Source organism: Haemaphysalis longicornis, unplaced genomic scaffold (genome assembly GCF_048455015.1).
Source record: "Haemaphysalis longicornis isolate Haplotype H1 unplaced genomic scaffold, Haemaphysalis longicornis Haplotype H1 scaffold_1, whole genome shotgun sequence".
NCBI classification, from domain to species: Eukaryota; Metazoa; Arthropoda; class Arachnida; order Ixodida; family Ixodidae; genus Haemaphysalis; species Haemaphysalis longicornis.
In genome coordinates, this window is record NW_027526203.1 from 479,404,041 (window position 1) to 479,423,674 (window position 19,634).

General features: G+C 49.1%; 1 protein-coding gene across 1 annotated transcript in view; it reads right to left on the reverse strand.

The window, feature by feature from the left end:
- The window catches only part of LOC144162808 (uncharacterized), a 58,326-nt gene that overhangs the window by 6,606 nt on the left and 32,086 nt on the right, over positions 1 to 19,634 (reverse strand). Inside the window, exons 3-5 of the mRNA XM_077693475.1 lie at positions 17,880 to 18,072; positions 17,712 to 17,810; positions 4,358 to 4,483 (exon numbers count right to left, since the gene is read on the reverse strand). Coding sequence (XP_077549601.1) covers positions 4,358 to 4,483; positions 17,712 to 17,810; positions 17,880 to 18,072 — 418 coding nt within the window. The remainder of the gene's footprint in view (positions 1 to 4,357; positions 4,484 to 17,711; positions 17,811 to 17,879; positions 18,073 to 19,634) is intronic.

Genomic DNA, 19,634 nt, shown 5'->3' on the forward strand with positions numbered 1-19,634 from the left:
GACCTGGAACGACGCAAAGGGCATATATCGCTGCACTTCTTCGTTCATAGCTCTGTGCCATGAGTTCCTAATGATAAACGGCCCGTTGGTCTGCTTGGAGGCCGCATAGGGGCTCTTATTTTAAGCGGGGTATCGCGTTCGCAAATGCGGGTCCCGGCAGCCTTTCATAATTTCACGCACTACTTTCTACTCGACGTACCTCCCCAGTGCTCAATGTTTCAATAAATGATCGCATTTTCTGCCAGCATTCAAAATCCCGAGTGAACGCGCCCCCTCGGAAACGTTTCATATGCCACGACAATTAAGATCTCACGCCGAAACATATCCACTCGCGATGGGAGCAGTTGGGCCCTGCAAGCTTTCCTGACTGCAGAGACAGTTGCGTCAATAACATGGCGTCATTCGTACTTAATTCGGAAATGGGTTTATTGGTGCTAAGGAGAGCTCGAACACTGATGAAGCCCTGAGGGGCGATGCCGAGCAATCAGATCCTCTTCTTCGGAATCTTGCTAATGATGGTAGATGACGGGATGCCAAAAGCATGGCGGCGGTGATGATACGCGATGGTCACAGCACTGTTGTTGTTTGGGAATGTCCTGTCATTTTCGTTACAATTTATTGAACTTTGAAACTAATCCTGAAACCTGTATTGTTAACAAATAAGTCCGTTACCGGAAAAGTTAGCGGTGGTTTGAAGGGGCAATACCATGCAAACTATTTTGTCTACTCATGCCAACTAATGGATTTATAACACGCATTAACCTGACACGGTCGAAACACTGCGGAAAAGAGTCGCTGTTCCGATCACAGACGCTGTACGATGTAATGCGTGAGGGCTGGTTTCTCAGAAAGCATGGTGCCCTAAAAAATGGGGACCATGCTCTCTTTCTCTCAGAATTCCTTAATGGCCAGGGGCGATTTTTAGTGAGTCATCAACCACTGTTAAAAATATTCTACACGAAGAAGAGGTGGCTATTATCCGCTGCTCTCTACTATCGCCATCATTGCATAGTAGTTCCACCAGCCCAATAAAGAATCACCCACCTCCCGCGACCCGCGCCTGTTTTTTCAACAAAATGGTGCCGTGACCAGGAGGAAATGATTACACTGTTGGAAAACTGAATGCGGTGCGCCAACAACGATGACGTGTTCGACACAGCTACGATGGGCCTAAACGCCAACGAGTGACCACTGATCGCTGACGGCCGTGAAGAAGAGCCAAGAAGGAGTAGGAGACGCGCCAAAGCGTTACCTGATCACACGCCCTTAACAACGCTACCGATTCTTGGCGGACGCCTAGCGGCGACCATTGGGAGGAATGGTTTCTGATTTCCCCCTAACATGACGCTTCTCGACGACTTACACACATTCGCAACGCCGAGAATCCACGTGGAGGCCCCTTTGCCAGCAAAGAAGCCTAGTCCGCTACGACGCCGCCGCACTGACCGGTGAGATAAAATCAGAGATGAATGTCGAGTAACTATCAATCGGTAAGCTGATTTTCCTCGCGAAAAGCCTAATGGAAAAACATGCAATTCTAAAGATTGAAGAGCTTGTCGACCTGGATGATTTAACGGAACAATTTGAAAGCGCAGATGCATTCTAAACTTGTATCTTGTTGACCAAATTTAGAACAGACCCACGGTTTCCAGGGTTGCAAAGCCATTTCAACAATGACATCGTAACAAAGGCTCCCGAAGAACACATTGCGATCACAAACAACACTGAGTCTGCTGTGCAGATCGGTAACCATCTCAACGGAAAGAGAGGAGGTGGCCGTTTCTGCTTCTCTGGCAAAGGACACTTTGACGTCTTTCATGACACTCGATACTCCAGTCTGTGAACTGCCTCGATTACCTCCAATAAAGTTGACGGGTGATCAGAGCTGCGACAAAGCCATGGAGTTCGCTGAAGTGACGTGGTATTCCTACAATTTTGGGGGATAAAAAGGAGTATAGGGCTCAGCGAACAGTTTTATGGCGGCCCTTCAGAACCATCGACAGATCGGCCAAACCTCACACTCCCGCACGGAGCCTTAGGGCACGTGTCGTCATCGCGGTAGCTCGGATTTGGAGGGGATTGGGTTGCTCGAAGCAACACGTGAAGATTTGAAGTTAATGACATCGAAACAAAGACCATGAAAAGGGCGAAACCATGCAGACCTAAGACCAGCAGGCACAAATACCCCGAAGAAAGCTCCACAGAAGCGCATGACGATGTGCCGACTGATGGGAAGGATGAGGAAAAACGGCAAAGCCCCTCCAAGAAAGATTGTCATTCGCATGACAGGAGCAAACCGGTACTGCGTAAATTCCTCTAGGACACCACAACTGATAGAAAGGTCTTGCCCTATGAAGCTCGCAGACACATTACGTGGGGCCCTATTCTCGACTGCCCAAATTCCCAGGGAACTGGGGAATTTACCGGAAGTATTTTCTGATTGGCTCTCAGTTTTGGTCACGTTCTTCCGGTTGACGAAGCGGTTGTGTGTGTTTTCGTCATTTTGGCGTTTCATGACGTTTACGGGCACCACTTCTAAAGTTTGCCTTATTTTTCTTTACTGAAAACGCATAATTCTTGGCCGGCAATGAAAAACTAGACTAAATGCACCGGACATGACTACGTAGGCTGGTCTTTGCTATTTAACAACACTACTTGTAATACACGCCCTCTCTGTGATTGGCTGAGAAGGCATGACGTAATTTAAACAGTTGAATTGGATGTATACGCCACACATTGGCACCTTGAGGCTGTGTTAAAATGACGTGGTAATACGTAACAGCTTGCAAATGGCGGTTGCTTTTGCCGCGAAGTATAGGCAAAAAATTTCCACGACCTTCGGCGCCGCGAAATGTCAGTGAATTTGCAGTAGCCGCAGTTTCGCATGACGCGCGGTTTTCTACCTAAAGAAGTAATAGTTTTGACTGTTTCCAAGTCAGAAATCACGGAGAATACAAATAACGTGCCGTAGTTTGCTTTTATGTTTGGCAATAAAATGAAAAATATTTGTTTAGCGTAACAGCAACATACGAGGGCAGTACATGCCTCTCCATGACAAAGAGAACCCAATGCATGGCATTCGTCAACACTCCTCCTACTACGCTGCTAGGTCACATGATCGAATTCAAGAAAAAAAAATAAAAGTGACTTTTTTGTTTATTACAGCGCTGATTGAAGTTGAGCTTGACGAATGAGTGAATCAGCGACATCGGTACGCTCCGCGGTTACCAGGTGTAGCGCTTCGCAGCTCTCGTGTGTCATACAAGCGATGGTCGCGGCCGTCTTTTTCTGTGATCACGCCATAAACTTGTAACATCGCAGCACAGACAATGGCGTGGCGGCGGTGGAGGCCGGGAAGGTGATAACGCAACAAAGCTTGCATTGAAGCATAGAGCCCAACTATGTTACTAAAAACGATTGAAAGAAATAAATAGATACGGTAAAAAATTGTGGGGTGTTCTTTAGCTCGACATCCGCCTTTCGCTCGCTTTTGAATCAACATTACTCGATCACCTTTGACCTTCGAACAATTTTGACCTGCAGAAATGTGTTTCTCTTGCCAGGCTCAGCTACCGTCTTAATTTTTGAAGTACATGTCAAGTGTTTTTATGTCTTTTATGCACAATATTTGATACCTTGGTTATGATCTTTATGAGTGAAGCGTCAAATTGCACTGAATACGTACATCACGTCTATACGTACATCACGTCACTGATTGCTTACGTTGTGCTTACGCAAAAAATGGCGAATTTCCCGGGAATTTGTGCAGTTGAGGATAGGGCCTTTGGTCGTTATAAAGGACAAGCGGTGGTCCGGAAGTGCGCTTATCTAGGCCGGTTTCAACCGAGCGCATGAGCCACAGGCGCGGTAAACATCGGTGGAAGCATAAGTATCATAAATCGGCTAACACGGACATGACATCGACTGTGTTCATAATCAGTCCGTCTACGCGACTTTGGACTCTAATGTTTTTGCTGTTGGCTGCTGGCTATTAGCAGCTGCTCCGCACTATCACTCTCACTATTTAAGTTCCATGAAGAATCGCCCATGTCCAGCGACCCGCGCCCCTGCTTCTTCAACAGGTAAACCATAATTTTCCATATATGTACTTGTATTTTCTTCGTTGATTGCATGGTTCAGAAAAGACGAAATACTCGCTCCCTACGCTTAGCTGTTAAAGACTCCGGTTTCTTCGTCTAACGGCACCCTTTGAAACAAACGTGCGCAGGGGGTCTTTTGTTGGCTCTTGTCACGGGGCAGACTGTAGGAAGCGAAGGTCTCCCGCAAGATTAGGCGGCGTGTTCAAATGAAGTGCTTAGACGTTATGCCCTGGCGATTGTCATCATGAGGTACGTACGATTGCAGCCGTCCACGTTCACGCTCACCCGGATGGGTAAGCCGTTGTGCATCGACTTCAGGTACTGGCCGTCCATCAGGTCGTGGCTGTAGTAGATTCCATCCACGATGTGGTACGTCAGAAACTCTGCGTCCAGGAAAAAGGCAGAATTATTTCAAGGGATCGTACTAATGATGAACATGTTGGAGATACAGGCGAAAAAAATTAGCATGGGAGCTGTACTTTATTAGCGTAGATCATTAAAGGGACACTGTGTACAAAATACACGTTGCTCTATATCGATAGATTAGATCACCGAGAACACGACTTTACAACTATTACGCGTATTAAATAGCGGAAACGTCGAGACAGGTGTCGCCAACACTGGACATGTCGTCGCCCAACTTGCCCAAAAGTGGCTAAAATTGCTTGAGAAATATCCTAACAATACGTCTTCACAAGTTTCTACAATCTTTACTGGAAGTTCTTGCAGTGTCTGCTTGAGCGCCGAAGAAGAAAAAGAACGCTAGAAGCAATATCATGAAGGTCAGCCGATAGATCACGCGGTGAACCCAAACGCCAACAAGTTCGTTTAGGTTTCGGTGCAATACCTGGTGCAATACTCGGCCAGATAATTGGGCGACCCCTGTATAGTACTGTGGGCGTAGCCTTTTTTATCATGACGATCTGCGTGGTTTTGCTGGGCCAATAAAACACGGGAAGGATTATTTTGCCTCAAGTCAGCATTTTCAAGTGAACGCAACGCAACGTCTAGTGTACGAAACGTCTTCCCTGGCTGTCGCCGGATGGCGCTACTCGTCCACGCTGGCCGCGGTGCCGCTATACGAGGTGGCGTGCGGGGCTGCGCGCGAGCGGTTGGTTCGACGGCCCCATTCACGCGTCTTAAAAAGGACAATAGGCTTTTATGACGCCAATACGAACGTCCTAATAAGCGTCATTACACTAAGCGTCCATACGCATCATGGATACCACGAAGAAACATTTTGCTTTGTGGTCCGCAGCAGCAAATGGTTCGTCAAAGCCCGACTGATTTGATCGGAGCTGACGAAACCGTTGGGTGCGTGGTAGCGTTGTATTCGGTTGCTTCTATACCGCTATGCATTAATAGCGCTTACTCGCTTGCTCCCGGTTTATGGTGACGCAAACAGCGGCTTTAACAGCCGCTGTTTGCGTAATGGTATCGCTTCGAAGGAAATGAGGAATGGAAATGCGTTGTTTGATTAGCGATTTCTCGGCAATTAAGGCATCTTTCGGCACCGAATCAACGCTAAAATGGCTATGGGAAGGTCATATTTTCCTTTGAAACCAGCTTGCTGGCTGTCTTTAATGCTCCTTTAAGAAAACAGAAAATAATTATGGCGATTCCGCAGCGACTGCCCGAAGTTTTTCCAGAGGTGCCACAGATTCCGATCTCTCATTCCATGGCGGCGGTAAAGCATCAGAAACCTAAAGAGGGCACGCAAAGCCAACTTAAAACTCAAAATACCGCTTTGTCGAGCGATAAGGCAACCAACAGCTGATGGTTTGTATTTGACTAGATTTAAGGGGAAATCCCCTAAGTGGAGTAAGTTTCTGCCGAGGAAAATTAGACATTGGACTGAAATGCAGCCGTATGCTGCATTTCAGTTTAATGTCTAATTTTTTTGGCCTAACAAATTCTTGCGGCGGGAAATTTCGTGAAAGGCAGGCAACTGGCGATGCGAAACCGGCAATGCGGCTCCACCTATGAGCGCTTTTATGGCGAAAGACATTCTGGCCTGTACTCGGGTACAAGTTAAAGGGGCACTGACACAAAAATTTTGAATCTCGTTTTTTTGTTGTTGTTTCGATAAGTAGTTAATAACCTATTTATCGCTTGTAGAAACACCATTTGCTTTAGCGCGCGACGGTTGTTTAATTGGAGACGTTTTAATGCGGCCAGTCGCAGTTTCGCTTTCAGCGGGTGTCGCGAAAGGCTGGATTTGGTATAAACAAAGCTGCCCACGTACCGTCGGACGGATATCACAGAGAAGAGCTGCTATAGCACTGTCGATTCCGCGTCGGCGGCAGTGTCTGCTAATGCCCCTACGTACTGATCTCGTCAGCCGCTTATTTAAAAAGCGACGTGGACGTGATGCAGGCGCCGCGAGTACAAATTGCTGCCGCGGTTAGAGGCCGACGCGCGACGCTCGCCGCAGTGGGTGGGGTGACGCGCGCTGGGAGCAGCCGGCCGGTCTGCCTACACGTCTCCCTACAGATGCGTGTTAGGCGCGACACTGCGGGTATATTCGATTGCCGCTCTCGTAAGCGGTGCAGATGACGATTTTAATTCAATACGCCATCGCAACAATAACTCCTTTCTCGTATATGCTGCCTTGTTTGGGACATAAGCCCCATTTCATGCAGCGGTACCAAGCTATCGCTCGAGCTACATGCGCCACTTCACGGCCGTGGCTGCGCAGCGAGACCGTGCGGCTCGCTCAGTGTGCTTAGCATGGCCCCAGCGTGTTTCTGCGTCCAGTGTAATAAAAAGCAATAAAAATAGAGTGTCTGGAATCGCTGTACACATTAGGTCGCGGTCAGCTGCCCAGTGAGGTCGGAACTTTTGCTGCAGAGCAAAAGTTCCGACCTCTGATCGGAGCGGCGAGCCGGCGAGAAACGTCGGCCGTGGGGAAGCGGCCAACACAAACTCGTGGCGTCGTTGTATGTTTATTTACTCCACATCCAGGGGATGTCGATTGCGCGAGGTCCTCCGCTTGTGCTCGGTTGCGTTGGGCACACTTTTAGATTAATTTTGAATATGTTCTAGGATGTATATGCCGCTGATATATGTGCGTTCACACCAATACATCTCCGAAGCTATCTCGCCTTCAAAATGTTATGTCAGTACCCCTTAAAGAGCGACAATGGTTCATGCAGTGTATCACTCAGGCGAAGCGACGGCTCCGGATGTCCGCGGCTGCGTGTTTAAATTGCGCTCATTTTTATTCTGTAGTTAGTTTGTCGTAGCTGCAGTAATTGATAAGCACTGCAAAATCACTGTAATGACGCGGGTCATGTTGCAAATACTCGCAGTAAGGGCGCCTTGCGCCACTGGGACAAGCAGCTGGCTGCGGCGATGAGGCGCGGCGTTCTTGAAGGGGACATGCAGACAAAACACAAGTTTAGTTCATTCGATAGATTGCCTCGTTAGAATCATACCGACACCACTTTTAACGTAAACTTAGCTCAAATAATCTACATACTTAGGAAAAATGGAATGGCCATGCGACGCACATACTCATTTCTCGCAATAGAACCTATGATGTCATGCGCTCAGCTGTGCGATTCCCTGGGGCAGGCAAAAACAAACGCCAATCAGGCAGGGCTGGTAAGCTTTCTCAAAGAGCTATTTGCGCTTAATTTTAGGGCATATTCTTTTCATAGCAGTAAGAATTGTGGGGGGAACAATTAAAGTTACGAAGGAACAAGTAAACACTGAAGCAGTTAGTGCGGCACTTTCGCGGCTGACACTGCCTATCACCGCCATCGGACGCGTTGCACTCGTCTGACACAATACTGACCACCTGATTTATAAGCGGCACAGTCACTTAAAAGACCATGTTAGCGAGTCATAGCTTACGTTTGAGGAAACGATCAGTATTACCCGTAATAAAAATGCGGCAGGTGTACAAGTTCGACCAGAAGCAAAGTGCAAACACTGGCACTTCAGCGGTATTGCAACGCCATGTATGAAAGCGGGCGATAGACAAGATAACCAAACCGCCGTCTCTAAAACGGTAGCAGCCCTGGTCAGCAGGCTATCTTTAGTTTTAAGGCCTCGCTCTGAATACGTCATTGTCGACATCCCGAAAATGCGCGATTTAGCGGGAGAATTGAAATTTTGGCTTACAATCTTTAATTTCTCAATGAATAAAACATCAGTGGCTGCTGAACGAGCGCTGAGGGCCACCCCACCTTGTTTCCTTGCCTGGAGCTGAAGTGAATCCCGTCCCACCGAAAAGCTTGCCTATATCCCATGCTGCCCACTACCCTGTTCACGTCTATCACTTCAAGCCCAAGTTCCTTGCTGCACCTCACGATCTCGCAGTTAGTAGCGAGTACTGCCCGCTCGGTGTGCACGCCCTGCGCTTCATCACCTCCGGCACGGTGCAGACTGCAATGAGCCCATTTGGGGCCGTAGCCCGCAGGTCCTTTACCCCCTTCGCTATCTCCTGGCCAAGTTTTCCCTCCTCTCCCTTTAGAACATCGTTAAGCCCCGCGGCAATCACCACAAGGTCTCTAGCTTTACTAGACAAGGCCAGCTGCCCCTTCGCTGCAGTCATCACCGTCTGCATCGTTTGACCTGGGAAACACCCCACCTTCACACGCTTTATCCCCCTTTACCCTTTCCAATATATGGCAGCGCTGCTCCTCTTCATGTTAAGAGCCTCTCGCAATGATTACCACGCTATCATCTGCCACGTGCTGCTCTTTACTGGTACCCGGCTTATGGACTGGCTTTGCTGGCCTATCTTGCCGCACGTGGGAGTAGCTGTTGCCTTTCGTTGTTTCCGCCCTGTGTGTCACCTTGGTGCATGCCTCCGCTTCGCTGCATGGGCCGAGGTGTTGGTCATTTGTTGGCGAAAAGACGCTCCTTTCTAGCTTCCTCTCAGCTGCTTCTAACTTTCCCTCAACGGCCCTCCGTTCCTCGCGTTCGTTACTTAGCGCTGCCTCCAGTTCTGCAACCCGCTTAGCTAACCCCGAGTTATCCGCTTCTACGCGTTCTAGCCGCGACACCACTAAGCATAACCGACACGTACCTGCCCCTTCGCCTGCCTCGCCGCCATCCCGCTGAAACTCCTCTGCGCCTACCTGCCGCGGACAGCTACCACACTGTACCAGCTTTCTACGCGTCATCTCGGCTAAAAAACCCGACACAACGACAAAGAACCGTGCAGGTAAATACTCAGCTTCGGCTGTCCTCCGCTGTCTCTGCCGTTTCGCTGTCCTTCCTTGTAGAAACACGCTGTTGTCGGAGCACCAGAAAAGCACGTCCGAAGAGGTCGACTGCGCACTGCGCACCGCCGAAGCTGCTGTGGCGCCACCTGGCTGTGTCCCTTAGTCCGCGAATTCGTGTTTCCCATGGTCATTGCCAGTTGGCGACACCAGTACCGTCAGCAGTATCTTCAGCTATGCTTTTTCGAATACTGTACGCGCCAGCGAAGTCGTACTCACTCGTGCATTAGTCCATACATTGTGTGTGGAGTGCACATCACTCTGGAAAAGACGGCGCCAGGTGGCACGGTGCCAGGTGGCACGTGGCACACCAGCAGGGAGGACGCGGTAAAAATGAAATCTCCTATCATTTACCTAACCATGATCACCGACTCTCAACAAGTCTGCCGACATTACCCTGGGAAGAGTACCAACGACGGCGTTCCATCTACTGAAAGCCATTCGCGACCTACCTACAATGGCCATGGTATGGACCCGGGGACATGCCTCACTCCCAGGGAATGAAGCAGCACATGCTGCGGCGCGCGAGCTTCACTTCCGGGCGTTCCCTACAGGGCCAGGCTGCTCGTCCTCTACGAGGGCCACTCTCCACCCTCTTCCCTCCTGCTTCACCGACATCCTATCGCACTTTCGTCACGCTCGCCGAAGGTATCCCCGCCACACCGAACCATCTCCGTCGAAGAATCACGAATCTGGCACCGACTACAAACTGGCACATACTATAACTCCACCATCCTCTCCCACATCTCCCCCTCACGCTTCGAGTACAACTGCCATAACTTTCAAGTTCCTGCCACCACTGTCCGCCTGGCCTTCCCATGCCATCAACACCCTGTTCTTCTCCCTTCCTTAACCCCCGAGCAGTGAGAATGCGCGTTGAGCAGCTCAGACCGATCCAGTGGGCCAGCCTCCTAAACTGAGGAGGCCCCCCACCCTTGTTTTTAAGTTTTGCTCAATAAACGTTTTTCCTCCTCCTTCTTAACAGCTTCCATCGCATTTATCATGCCAGGACGGGAATGGCAGGGGAAGAGCATCACGGCTGGGCGGGGGGAGAGACGAGGACTTGTGTAGCAGAAGCGGCAGGAAATTATCGTCTTTCGACGACCTTGCAGCGAAACCAGCTAATACGCGGCCAATTTTTTTTTTTTTTTTTGGGGGGGGGGGGGGGGGACTGCGAGAGAGCAGTTGTGGTCAGCCTGCTGATTAGGCTGTGTAAAATAACTTTGGATTGCTGCAGGAATTATAGAAGGCGGCTGGATATCTGAGCTCACACTTACGTAGTGATAGCATCATCGTTTACCGATTGAGAAGAACCTGTTGATGCACTCGGGGATCAGCATTTAAATAGTACATACTTGTATGTTGCCTTAATCAGTCTTTCATTTAATAGGCGTTGAGTATTAATAGTGCGCCAGGAGATATTTTATGAGACCCGGACTTGTGCTGTTATTAGTGCTAATAGAGGCGGGTTTCTGGCTGGTAGCGCCCTCTATCAGAGTAAATTGGGTTGCACTAATCAACTACAAATTAACGCCCTGGCGCTAGGTGCTCCACTGCGGCCGCTTGAAGTCACTGTCGTGTTTTGGCGAGCGCGTAACGACATGCAAACAGACACAGACGGCGCGCTGACATCTGAAGGTTTTTCGCTAACGCGTTTCTGCAGCTAGCGATAACACATCCTGCAGTACGCAACTTTCTCGGCGGTGTGGACACGATAAACGATGACTTTTCATATTCTGTGGCTAAGAGTAAGACAGTTATGAATATTACATCATGTCACCACTGACGCCGAATCAACGCAGCTCAAACAAGACACAATAACTCCGCGACATGTCAAAAGATTGCTCTGAGTCCAAAATCCAAAAATACTGGCTAGCAGTGTTGCTCATGTAAGAACTCAACTCTAGCATAGCAGAACAGTTTGCTGGTCGGCCTGCTGTGCTCACGTCAAAAAAAAAAAAAAAAGGATGACGGAACCCCAGCTTTTGAAGACGCCTACACAAAGACGAGAGATACACAACACACACACTGGGTGTGTTGGGCATATCCCGTCTTTGCGTACGCGTTTTCAAAAGCTGGGTTTCGTCATTTTTTTTTTCATCGCATATTGGTCGAAGGTAACGAGGGTTCAATTCTTGGAATTCCCCGGTCAAAAACCGACCGGACAGTTTTCTAAAATTCTACCCTACACTCAAACGTATATCAGGTGTCTGTTGGCTATTTTCTCTGAAAGTTTGCGCACACACGTGGTAAGGTGCAGTTGCCAATGACTTGTGGCTAAAGAGTTTCTTTACCCTCTTTAGGAATTGCAATTATAATAGCTCGGGATTTCTGAAAACATCCATTGTTGCTTATGTTTTCAATAAATTATTTTTTCGTGTGTGCCGTCGTCAACGTGTTCGAACATTTGATGTGTAATATTGCCATCCCCTTGGTCTGTTCTTCCGCGGACCGGAAGCGCAACTGCCAGCTGATGTTCTGTAACGAGAAGTTATTTGTTTTTAAGAAATTTGCATGAAGTAAAACTTTTTGTGTTGTGTTGCACCGTGGAAAGGAAAGCCCGTATTCCAAATGTCGCCCGAGGGATTTCGCCTATTCTTCGAGTACTCCGCCTGCACTACTAATAATTAAAAGAGCCTGTTCCCACTTTTACAGGGGCCATGCGGAGAAAACGCAATTCGAAAGATAGCCCCGTTAGAATCATACTGACACAACTTTTAACGCACACTTCGCACACATAAGCTATATAATTAGGAAAAAAGGGAATGGTCATGCGACCCACCAGCTCATTTCCCGCAACAGAACCTATGATGTCACATGAGCTAAGCTCTGCGATTGGCTGAAGCCGGCAAAAGCAAGCGCAATTTAGGCAGGGCTTATAAGCTTGCCGAACTATATGTTTGCGCTTAACTGTAATGCATATTCATTTTACTGCAGTAAGAATGGTGGGGTAAACAATCAAAGTTATGAAAATGCGCGTAAACATAATACCGATGCGCACTGCTGTTGGTACTGGGCGCACTACGCTTGTTTTAGTTGAAGAGCAGTCCGCAGCTTTGGAGTTGTCTTACAGCCGATTGGCGTAAGCGAGATTGTCTTGCGTGACACTGATTGTCGAGCATACCCCATGTTTCACGAAACTATTACTTTCTACCGTAACAAAAATAAGCCAGGAGCAAATACGTTCAAAAACAAAGCAACGACAGATAACGGCCCGCGGCGCCGTATGGTATCGCCATCTGGGAGGACTGACGGTAAGCAAGGCTGCAGAGCCTAATGACGCACTGGAACTTCGTCTGAATACCCGACCCTGTGACTTCATGGCAGGCGTCACTAAAACACATGATTTGACGTGAGAATCAAAATTTCAAACCTAAATCGAATTATTTCTCAGTCAATACGGCATCGTTTGCTGCCAGACAAGCGCTGGGGACACTATACGCCTCGAGCGGGGCCTGTAGGGGCGCCACTGAAATCCTCCTAGCGGACCGTTTCGAAAGCAGCCGCGGGAGTCCGCGTCCCGCTCCCCACTGTCGAAGCTGCTTTTGCGGCACGTTCACGACCGAGATTTACCGTTTGCGCTCGTTTGAAATCCATGTTTATGTGGAGCAGACACTCTGTTCGCACATGGGGTGTGTTTACGAGTGTAAATGTTTCATACGCGATCTTAGTGTGGTATATTCGGTCTGTATAAGCGCCAGGTGTGTGTCACAGGCCAGCGTCGCGGAACCCACGTATGATGGAGCCGATTGTAGTTACACTGCCCTGAATTTACTAGCAGTGTCTCCGTAACCACCGGCTCCTCAGATGTTCATTCTACGGCTATACACTACGATGTAAATCAGTTTTGTGCGCTTACATAATCAGCGGAGCACTCATACCTGACAGCACGCCAGTTACGTTTGCCAATATTATACCCCAGATATTGATCACCACCATTTACAAGCCAGTCTGTGTTAATTTCGGGAATATTCACCAAAAGTACGATGGACAATGCATAATTATACTCGGGGATCAGCACACGACAGAGTCGTCTTGTCGTGAGGTGAGCGCCCGCAAACATGCATCTGCTACATATATCCTCTGCCAGCAGCGTGGAGACGGGCTTAGAATATAATCCGCGTCCGCGACTAAATGCTTCTTCGAAATATCGTCATATGGCACAGGGAGCCTATAGAATAAAGCAGAAACGGAAATCAGAGGGACTTAATGCCACACTCTTCCAACAGCCCTTTTCATCGCTTGTTGAACTACCTAGCCTGTATACTTCCAAAAATGCGTCCGCTGTACGATCAGCTGTTCGTTGAAGTCGAAAAACAAAAGGAAAGTGAACACGATATTTGTGTGTGTGTGATTACTAAAACCTTCATTGCATGATGACGCTCCGCATTTGTACACAGCGTCCCCCCCCCCCCCCCATTGTCTCGCGAAATAGCAGTGCATTTCGCGTATAGTTGGTTTGTCCTACCAGGCTAAAGTTTCTACGAAGGTCTTTAGCATGTCAGACGCTGCACTATTCTTTTTTTTCATTTCCGTTAGAGCTATTATGTTTCTTCCGCATTTGCACAACATTTATTTTTCCGTGGTTTCAATAACTTGCCTTGGTTCTTGCTATAAGGCGTGTGTGGGTACATATTTAACGACGCACAGGCTTGAAATATACTTAAAATTTTTGCATGGCTTATATTCTTATAACAGGCACAAGTTATTATCCGGGATTGCGTAATAACATCCCCGAAACATATTTTTCTGCGAGGTATATATTCGAAACGAAGCCGCATTCGTTGTCCACGCTGCAAAATGAAGCCAACCTCTCACTGTGCCAGTATCAGGTCTAAACGAGGCGACAGTAGAATTCATTTGTGCCTGACGTATTTGGAGGTGACAGGGGTGATATGCTGCTACCGTCGCCGACGCCCCGATGAGCGGCGACGATGCGCGCAGAACCGCGTCCCCGGCTAGCTCTTGCAGGCGATCACGTACTCTACGAAGACGCAGCTGCTTTTTAAGTGACCTAAACGTACTCTTTGCTATAGACGTCACCATAAGATGTCTTTTTTTTTGTTTGGGGGGAGGGGGTGCGGAAAGGCGAACAGGAGCAAAACAGAACCAGAACACGCACGAGCTTCTATCAGCCAGGCAGCGCAAATCCCGTCATCGCCGCGGAGAAGCGGCGGCAGGCGGCGCAGCGATCGCGAAGCTCGAGGCGTATAGAACACGAAATTTTTCGAATGAGACAAACTTGTATTTTGTCTGCATGGTCCGTTTAAAGAAACTAAGTGGTTGGAGATGAATGCCGCATTTAACAGCAATTGAAAGTTGCGCTGCCCGACTGAGGTATAGGATGCTTCTGTAAAAAGTCCGTACGTCGATCGTGGTTTGTTTCACTTGCGTTGTGGTTTCGTAGGATCCTCATTTGGTTGACTACTATCGCACCTTAAACCCCCAAGACGTTCAGTGAACGTTCTTCTTGTGTGGGTAAAATTCTTTTCTCGTAAATGATTTCCTGAGAGTGCGGTTCGTCTGGCCCAGGAGTGCGTGTTTCGGGACGACAGCGCCTGTGTTGCGTTAGACAACAGAGTCAAGGAACGTCCATTTAAAATCTCACTCGCTAGTGGCTGCTGTTTCATTTTCAAGAGACTGGGAGACTTGGAACCGGGAAAAATATTATGGCTTGCTCACAATTAGGCTGCATCTGGAGCGGACCCTCCTAGGTGCCGATAATTTGCTTTTTCCGAGTCCCGGAAAAAAAAATGGAAAGAATTGGGGTGTTCTTAAAGGTGAACTTATTGCGCGGCTCCACTGAGGTTTTGAAGCTTCCTGCGTGATAGGTGAACAGGAAACCGGTGCTTGACCTCGGCAGCCCGCGAGAGCCGCCGTTTGTGGGAATTCCTTGTCCTTGCCTCATGACGCCCAGTCAAGATTGAGCATATCTGCGGTGTGGCCACTGCCAATATTCCCCGGGAGCGGGGCTTGTCTCTTTTGAAAGCCAGCGAAACCTGTTCGCGTTCCACCGGGGGCATGTAGCTTTTTTTCTTGAAAGGCCTGGGGTAGAGTGTTCAGCGAGCGCATGAACGTTACTATGTCAGTGTGGAGCAGTAACCGTCACTGTAGTGGTTCTTCTCTAAGGCACGTCAACTTGGTCCTTAGTGGTAGAAGCAATTGTAATCACCGCGTTCCAAATACCTGCGGTCATTGCTGAGAAACGTTTCGCATTGGCACGTTGCCTGAGTGTATGCTGGCATGCTTAACAGTAGTGCAGTCACAGAGGCTCACCTTACTTGAAGATCTTTAGTAGGCGATGTAACAAATGTACGTCTCTAGTGCCTTGAGCAACACGCCAGCTCAGTTCTTGACTGAATTCCTCTTTGAAGTGAGGACGAGGAACTCGTGGTGAAGCGTAGATGTAACATTTGCAGAGGGACGTACTTCGATGCTGTATACCGGCATCTGGCGTGCAACTGGGGTGTGTGGCTCCTATGAAGGATGGCGTCGCCCTAACGACGGGTACCTGGGCTGGCAGGACTTGTGCGCAGTGCACCTCACGACTTCGCGCTGGTTTTAATAATCGGGAATAGACTTAGCTCAGGGGAAACAATGGAGGCACGATATCTGAGTCACGATGTGTACTTCCTGCCGTAATTGTGAATTCAGCAAGACATAACTCGCTAATTGCTCATGTTGACTCACACGCGTGCGACCGAAAGCGTGAGCACAAATACGGCGGAAAGAACGTCTCATCTGGCAGGGCTAGGAGGCTCACGGTGTCCAAGAGCGGTTAGAACGGCGGCACGAGGTCGTGCAATTAATTTGCCCGTATGCGAACAGGCTGTTTAATGTGGCGAAACGGTTGCACTCCTTGAAGGCGACAATGCCTCCTCCAGGCTATTCGCCTTTCGCTAACACGCCAGCTCATGCTGTTTGTAATTCTCTGAAGTATTATTTATGTGTTTCATTAATTAATTAATTAATTAATTAATTAATAACATCACCCAAATAACGGAATTCCAGGTTTTCCTTCACTTTTGAAAAGGGAGTAACAATAGTTACAGTGGATTAGTCTTCGTGACCCCCCTACCCGCAACTCTGCACCCGGCACAGACAAATCAATTTTTTCCCAACGTTTGTTCCACTGGCAAGAATAAAATTACACATTTTCAAGCACGAGCACTTGGTGAGTGAACACCTTTTTTTTTATTTTTAAACAAATCTTATATGGCAAGGTTTCCGTGTATTCTGTTTGTCCAGAAACCACGAAGGACCGAGGTTCCACGCGTTGGAAAAAACGAACTTTCCTCTGTGTGGGATTACCACGCGGTCACTACCAAATCGCAAGCCGTTCGAAACACGATTTGGACCGTAAGCCAATGTTAATAATATGCCCCATTTTTCAAGATCAAAACATGTTTTAGACGTCACGCTTATCATCTTATCTCTTGGATATGCATTTTGAATACGTTAGTTTTATATAGGCACAATTTTCAAGATCAATAGAATTAGCATAAGAATGCGTGTATGCACCCGCCTTTCTTTGGGAGGACCGCCGTCAACGGTCGAGACAATATCAAATTTGCTCATACCTTTCACTGAAATTCTGTGTGACCTCTGTGCCGCGCGCCACAGAGCATCACAGAGTGGAATGCTTTTTTTTCCGACTCCAGGTGCCAGGCCGTGCAGCAGAGCGTATGCTGCCCGTCACTTAACGGGAACCTTCGCTCCCGATTACGTTCAGACACCTGCTTTTTATCAGCCCTGGATCAATTTAAAGTCGTTTTCGAAGAAAACTGAACTCCAAAAGAGCGACAAGGCTGAACTAATAGCTAAGCTAAGCAACGAGAGGGGAGCGAGATATTCTATACCTTTTATAGGTTTGCTTAAGGCCGTGCCTCGTCCGACGGTACTACAGGTGCTCCACTAAAGCGGTGTCCAACGGCGTTTAGCAGATAAAAGTGGCGAGTCTGCATCACCAAGGTAATGTAACGCGAACTAACCTAGCATAACCTTACAAACAAAACAATCATATAAAATTTGGAAAAACTACGAAAAATCTTAATTCGGCCTAGAGATGTAAAAAAGAAATATTGAGGCAAGCGCGACTCTAACCACCGCCGTTGGTATCCGGGAACTGAAACGTAATAACTACATAACGGCTGACGCTGTGCCATGTTTCAATTCAGTCTTAAAAATTTTAATGTCATCGGACAGCACTCTAGACACTACATTTGTTATTTTATTTCGCTGAAATAGTCCCCCGAATCGCTAGCGCAATTTCAAATGTCAGAAATCTGTTGGCCCGCGGGGATGAAGTAGCAACAGGATGCAGAAATTGAAGAAGCGCTCTGCCAAGGGCGCAGCATCGGAGCACTGTGGCACGTACCTTTGAGGGCGGTGATGTTCTTCTGGTAGACGGTCAGCTCCTCGGGCGGTACCTTGGAAAGTGCGTCGTTGCTGGGCAGGAACAGGGTCCGCTGGCCCTCTGCGGAAAAGAACACGCGCGCGTCACCGCCTAGACGAAGAGCAGCGGTCGGTCGGCGCCGGAACTTACGGCGCAGCAGGTCAGCCACCCCGGTGCCGGTGGCGAGCGTGAGGAAGCCGTCGTACTTGCCGCAGTCCGAGAGCGTGGCCAGCACGTCGCGGTCGGCCACGGGCCACAGCGGCCCGCTGAGCACGTGCACGACGCCGCCTCTGGCGCCGCCCGCGTCGGCCGAAACCACGCGCTGCCCGTTCACGGTCACCGCCTGCAGGGGGAGCGAGGCCTCACCACCTCTGACCGCTCATCTTTCGCCGTCCTCTGTAGCGCCAGCTTGCACAGGCACTCTCTAAAATGAAGGCCAAGACCTCGACTTGGCGCAGTCGAGGTCTTGGCGCAGGCCCTTTGCCCCCGCAGAGGGAAGAACAAAGGTGGGGGCCGTTTGTACACTTCCTGGGGCCGATGATGAGCCCGCTTCCCGAGCACCGCCACGGCGCAGCTCTCTTTATGGAAAGTTGCCGATTCCTCCGAAGAAGGGCCGCAGTTTTCAGACAGCGTCACTTCCGGTAGGTGGATAAACCTAGATTTTCACCGGAGCCCATTCAAACGACAGGGCTGACCTAATACTACGCACTTTTTGAGCGTCCCCTCAAAACACGCATTTACACGGGCCTTCCCCTGAGCATGTGGCCTACAGAGCACAGCTAAGCGAGTACTCTGACGCCACCCAACCAAATCTCTAAGGTTCTCGTATCAAATACCTTATTCCATCTTTCTATTCCAGTTGCGAAAGTTTGCATTACGTCATGAGTTTTTACGTGATTACGCATTTCAACTCACCAAGAGATATTGGAGCTATTCCTGAGGCATAGATGTAACATTTTGAGGGGTCCAGGTCGACTTTGCCACTTCAGTACTAATAACATGGACCCACCTATGGCGGTACCGTTCCCGAGGAATATAACTGCGTTGTGTTCTTCATAACGGCGTCGGTTTGGATCGGCATGGGTGGAAGGTCACGGCCAGTGTCGGTGTTGAACCAGATCTGCGCACGCCACAGCTGCCGCTGAGTCCAGTGAGTCGGCGCCATGGTGTTTGAGCGAAGCTGATATGGCCGGGGTTACATCTAGCGGTAGTACCCGGCGATGCCCCAGTGTGCCAATACACCATTGGGTATAACAGGCACTAAATTATTTATCACTTGTTATAATTAGGCATTTCACCATGGAGTTGTACGCAACTAGGTGTTCCTGTCTGGCCGTGCGCCTTTGCTTTGCCGATGGCTAACGGAAGCAGGTAAGACAGCCCGACTAAATTAAAGTGGGAGCATTAAAATTGGCAGAAGACTAACAGGAAAATGCCCCACGGTGTCTTGTCGCGACGAGTGCGATGTCGACGGAGACATCAGGGCACGGCTTTTTCTATGAACGGCTCTACGCCACGAATTCAAGGCACGGTACATGGAGTAGGTATCGGCGCCCGTGCGCACAGAAGCGTGTGTGAACCGGGGTCCCACCTCCAGCTGATCACAGGACCACGCTCTTTCGCCCAGCGCGTTACCAGCTCAAATCACAAGACAGCCAAAGAGTTGTCGAGATCCGCGGTGGATGACTCTCGGGCAACAGCAGCAGTTGTGAGCCGGGTTTCGACTGCCAAGAGAGAGAGCGAGACAACTTTATTACGCAATAATGCGAGAGTGGTTCCTCAGTCCAGGAGCCCATGTGCTGTCCAGGCTGCCGTAGCCCTGGTCACAAGCAGGAGCTGGTCCTCAGGTCGACAGCTGGACAGCAGTATCTCCCACTGCTCAGGGGAAGGGGACGGGTTCAGGGG